The 5,746-nt window shown below is 39.8% G+C and overlaps 1 protein-coding gene across 1 annotated transcript in view; it reads left to right on the top strand.

Moving 5' to 3' along the window:
- LOC116377781 (myosin-7B-like) overlaps positions 1–5,551 on the top strand; it is a gene marked incomplete at its 3' end in the record, with an annotated part of 7,207 nt that extends 1,656 nt beyond the window's left edge. Inside the window, exons 2-7 of the mRNA XM_031839509.1 lie at positions 3,643–3,742; positions 3,827–3,930; positions 4,375–4,518; positions 4,623–4,779; positions 5,226–5,253; positions 5,458–5,551. Coding sequence (XP_031695369.1) covers positions 3,643–3,742; positions 3,827–3,930; positions 4,375–4,518; positions 4,623–4,779; positions 5,226–5,253; positions 5,458–5,551 — 627 coding nt within the window. The remainder of the gene's footprint in view (positions 1–3,642; positions 3,743–3,826; positions 3,931–4,374; positions 4,519–4,622; positions 4,780–5,225; positions 5,254–5,457) is intronic.
- Positions 5,552–5,746: the final 195 nt, after the last annotated feature.

Raw genomic sequence — 5,746 nt, forward strand, 5'->3', positions numbered from 1 at the left:
CTAAACTACTTAGTTAGGTTGAGACAACTAAACCACTTAGTTAGGTTGAGACAACTAAACCACTTAGTTGGTTTGAGACAACTAAACCACTTAGTTGGTTTGAGACAACTAAACTACTTAGTTAGGTTTAGACAATAAAACTTCAGACAAGTTCTACAAACAACACCTTCTAAAAATCTGACAACACGTTTTACGATCCGGTTCTTTTTTGAGGGGACCCAAAGCGGTGATGCCGGTCTATAATCTCTGATTCATGATGAAGCTGTGATGTAAAGTCTCTTGTGTAGTCTGTGGTTGATGGTTCACCTCAACTTTCACTTCACAGCAACAGAACCTCTTTCTTTTTTGGTCTGCTAGAATCATAACGTTGCCCTGTGGTTTGATTTGAACCCTGATGATGATCATCTGTCCTCTGAGTCCATGTAAGGCATGATCACTCACACACACATCTGATGGCCGGAGACTATAGACGGTTATATTTACAGAGAAGAACTGTCCCGGCCATGTGTTTGTGGGTGTGACGGTGAACATAAAAGGGACAGTCCTGAGCTTTGTGAACGGATCCTCTTGAGCTGATGTGGCAGCTGTGAGCTCGCTCTGAAAATCCTGAGTAATGCGGTGAGGTACGGGCCTAATAGACTGTGAGAATGCTTGTAATGCCAGTTTGTTGACATCAGAGTTTAGTTTAGGGTCTTAGGGCAACAAGTTGACGGTGCAACAAAAGAACGGATTGATGTTGATGTCGGAAATCGTTCTTAAAGTATTAGTCTGGCTGTGTTCACATTGAAACCAACAGTAAATGTTTCCACTATAAAGTATCCTGATAAGAGCTCCATTAAAACTGTAGTTTATTGTGACTCAGCCACACATACAAATACTCACTAGAGCAACACATGTGGATTCATCCGCTGCTGAAAATAGTCCCCAGCAAAGTCTCTATTCCCTCCTGTTAGTTTGATAAAAACTAACTTATAAAACTACATATTTGTGTTTTTAAAGATTGACTTCAGTATGAACCAATGAGACAATATGGGATTTGATGACAATAAGAAAAATATAGATGTTAGTTATTTGGAACCATTCTTTGAAATCTATAAGTTTGATGCTAGCACATATATCAGAATTATACCCACAATGCACTTTAAACATCCTCTATATCAGGGGTATTCAATTAAAATTCCAAAAGGTCCAGATTGAGAAAATCTCCTCGGGCAAAGGTCCGGAACATTACAATAATATCTAACTTGCGCTATTTAGTGCTATATATATATTGAAGAAGCCTAGTAGTAGTAACGTCTCTGTGTAGTCAACAACTGTCAAATCAAATAAAGAAAGTACACATCAATTATATTTTAACAAATATTATTCTCAGTTTTCAAATTTAACTGGATGGATTATAAATAATACATATAAATACATAAATACATGTTCTCTAATTTCAAGTAAAATAAGAGCTGGATTAAAGAATAACTGATATAACAGAAAGCTTTTCAAAAATGTGCATCTTAAAATAAAGTAATTCATTTTAGAAAAATGAATTTCACTGAATTGTCCTGCAGCTTTAAATTCAGTTCATTGAGGTGTGAAGTGATGTCAATCAAAAAGTCACAATATTATATTTTTCTCATCTTCTAACAAGAGAAATGTTTCTGCATGGACTTTATCTGTGGTTATTAAACCACTTGTTTCAGCTCTATTCTCTCTGGTAACATCATTGTTGGGCAGTGAACTCATGCGTTAGGATTCTGATCATATTGGGCTCTCAGGTTTATTTTCTGTGACTTCATTTAGATGTGAGTGGGTACGTTTGCTCAAAAGAGTTGTGCTTTGTCTCGTAGTGTCGCTTCATTTACCGCTTTTAATAATCGTCACGGTCTCTGAACATGTGAGACACACTGGTATTAAACTGTCCGTGTGAAGAATGAACCTGTAAGAGTCTGTCCATTCTTGGTTAAAGACTCTGGTCTCTCTGACCACTTTTCTCTCTTTGGAGAGCTTCATGTGAAATAACTTCTCTGACTCGCGTATTATTCTCCTGCTCTTCCTTCTCTTTCCTCATCTCTCCCCCGGTGTGTGTACATCTCACTCGATTCAGGAAAAGTGTCAGAATACCCATATTTGATTGGCTGAGCTGCATCACGTGATGAGATTTACAACGCATTGGTCGGTGTGCTTCCTGCACTGCTGAACAAGTGCCATAAAGGCTGAAAAAGCTGCGCCGGTTAAAATAGAAGCGCCCTGTCAAAATAAAATTGACTTTAGGTCCTGGGACGGATACAACAGCGTCTGGGTCCGGATCCGGACCTGCATCTAATGTATCACTGAGGATTTTGAACTTGATTTATTCTACCAAAATACGTGTTTTATTTATAGTTTAGCTGATGCTCAGACTGAATATCAGCAGCTGATTTAATTTAACATTAATCAGATTGAAGTTGATATTTCCTCAAGTGGTTTTACAACAACGTGTTTAGCTTCATTGGTTTGACCCAAGCTGTTCTCGTTTGTTGTAGATTAAAAGGATTTTTATTAGAAATGTGATAAACATTAAGAGCTTGAACGACTGGGAGGCGACTGGTTTGGTTGGTCCTGGAACCAACAGGATGTTTTTTGTTTGGTTGAGACGTACGATGATGCTTTTAATAATGGTGAAGCCTGCGGTAGATACCCGACTTCGTTGTTTTGCAGCATGACACTTTCCATCCAAATGAATCGCACATTTTAACCCAGTTTCAGGAAAATCGGCAAAAGAAAATGCTAATGTATGTTTGCATCCTCCACTACCGTTGTGCGATTATTAGGAATTGGTCCATTGAGGTCAACGGTCACACCAATGAAGAAGAACAGCGGCGCAATTAGATGAAGTCATTAAGAGCACGGCAGTCAAAACTCAAAGGGTGAAACACAAAGAAGTCACATGCTTCATGCTCATCATTTCTTCACTAAATCTGTGTCCATTGCACTTTATATGCATTCACTTTTCCATCTCAGCCAAACGTTCATACAAATTGAAAAAGTTGCATAAAAACAGGTGGATGGAAATGCTGAAAAGAGTAATTCACCATTTAAAAACTAAACAGAACTAAAAGCCCCGTCGTCTGCTTTTGAAGGTTTTTAGGAATGTTCTTAAAGAACGGTCAGGAAGGCATGTCACCCTTTCATAAATACAATAATACATAATTGCTCACCGTCTCCAGTAAATCGCGGCTGAAAACGTTTCTGTTTGCTTTTCCTGGGGTTGTTTAAAGATAGTTTTGTATTGAAGCACTTCTGAACTCAAAGACGTTTTGACGCATTTTTTCACTCCTTCACATGTTTCTCTCTGTGTTCTTGATCTTCTCTGTAACATGAAGTCCTTCATCTCTATGAAACAGAACCATGATGAGTAGAAATAGAAAGAACTAGAACATGTCTTTAGTGCAGAACAACACAGTTATGATGACATCATTAAAAAGAATATATTTAAAAAAAATCTTCTGGGGTTCAGAGGGTTAAATCCTTTAAATACGTTATAATTAATTAAATATGAATAGTCTTATTTTCTGTTGATGTGTTTTGCATGTTCAGGCTTAAAGCCTCTTGAATGACCTTTGTGTGTGGACGTATTGCCTTTAAAGTGTGTGCATGTGTTCTTGTGTTCAGATGTCTCGGTTTCTGGACCTGGCGGAGTTTGGAGAAGCTGCTCGCTTCCTTCGTCTCACCAACTTGGAGCAGCTGGCTGCTATCGCCCGGAATTATGATGGTAGATATGCTGCACACTCAGACGGGTTCTCCATACTCATAATACACACATACACCTGAATAAAGAACTGTGTATTCTCCAAAGGCACAAAGCGAGTCTGGATGCCCGATGATGTTGAAGCGTACATCGAGGTGGAGGTTAAAGAGCTGAACGGAGACAAGACCACTGTGGAGACCAAGGACGGACGGGTTCGTCAGTCCGAACTCCTCCATTATTTTACAGGCTCTGATGAAATCTGGACTGATCAAATATGTATTTAATGAAATGCAGATGAACTTCTAAATGATTTGATTGGCTCCATAGTTGACTGGATGGTCACTCAGGTGTAGAGACGTAGCTGAAGCAGTTTGTCTTGTAGACTTGTTTTCTGGAGGATTGCACAACGAGGATGCTCTCACGCTCGTAAAAGTTAAACTCATGTAAAACTTATTTTCCAGAAATGTCTGCTTGTTTTATACTTTGACCAATGCTGAATTTTAGGGGCCGATACCGATATCAATATTATATGATAAACATCTTTGATGATGAGACCGTTGGTTTCTCTCTAACAGTTAAAGAAAGTATAAAGATAAGCAGCAGACTGTCTCTAAACATCTCTGAGCTGGTGGAACTGTTTCATGTTCGTGTTTCAGTTTATGGTGGTGAAAGAAAACGAGCTGCAGCCGCTGAACCCTTCAAAGTTCGACATGCTGGAGGACATAGCCATGCTGACGCACCTGAACGAAGCCTCGGTGCTCTTCAACCTGAGGAGGAGATACAGCATGTGGATGGTCTATGTTAGTGTTTCTTCTGCTGCACCTAAAACACTGAGCTTATGAACAACATTGGGTTTTCATGATTAGAAGACATGTAGATGATCTCTTGATGTGCTTGTTTTTAGACTTACTCTGGTCTATTCTGTGTGGCGGTCAACCCGTACAAATGGCTGCCGGTCTACTCGACTCAGGTGGTCGCGGCGTATAAAGGGCGGCGTCGTCTGGAAACGCCGCCTCACATCTACGCCATCGCCGACAACGCCTACCTTGACCTGCTGCAGAGTGAGTCACCCGTAACCTCTGACCCCTAACTTCAGCGCTGCTGCTAGGCGACTCTGACAGCCACCGCTAACAGGCTAACCGTGCTACAAGTCTGCTAGCCTGAGGCTTTTCTACTGTTAGCGTCACTGCTGTTCATCCTCATAACATGAACCAGAGCAGCTTATTTTAGGAAGTTGTTTTGTTCAGTTTAATTGGCAAAATTATGAAACACTTTTTCAATATTGCCTTTAATTTCCTGTTAAAGCTAATTAACATTAAATAACATTACTGGAAATGGCGTCATTATTTAATAACACCGCAAAAAAATGAAGGAAGTTTGACTTAAAAAAAAAAAAATTATGTAATTTTCTGCCAGAAAGCGAAGCTGCACATTTCCTGAAATGTTGAATCTGTCCTTTAAATGTATTTTCCCCTGTTGGTTCACGAGGCTTCATTTTCCTCCGCAGATCGAGAGAACCAGTCGATGTTGATCACGTGAGTCAGAACCTCGGCTGCTTTAACATTACAGACTTTAAATGCTGCATTTCAATAAATGTAACGTCATCAATTTAATTAGCAAGAAATGTCAAAATAAAGCAATACACACTATAAGTACGTCTCCATCAGAGAGTCTTGTTATTTAATTCATGACTTGAGTGTTTAGTGATCTTTGTTCTGTAACTTGTGTCGTCCTGTCAGCGGTGAGTCGGGTGCAGGAAAAACTGTCAACACCAAGAGAGTGATTCAGTACTTTGCCATCACCGCTGCTCTGGGGGAGAATGTGAAAAAAGGAGTAGGTCCTCTCAACATCATGTCTTCATTAGCATCTTGTTGCTGCAGTTTAAAAATGAGCGCCCTCTGGGAATACTGAGATTTTATTGTGTTTCTACCAGGAGACAACCTCCAGTTCTGTAAAGTGAAGCCCAAGCTTCATGTGTTACAGCTGCATTCTCTCTAGTGTCCATCAGGGGGCGACTCCTCTGGTTGT

Source organism: Anarrhichthys ocellatus, unplaced genomic scaffold, assembly GCF_004355925.1.
Source record: "Anarrhichthys ocellatus isolate YVR2014 unplaced genomic scaffold, GSC_Weel_1.0 scaffold1673, whole genome shotgun sequence".
Taxonomy (NCBI): Eukaryota; Metazoa; Chordata; class Actinopteri; order Perciformes; family Anarhichadidae; genus Anarrhichthys; species Anarrhichthys ocellatus.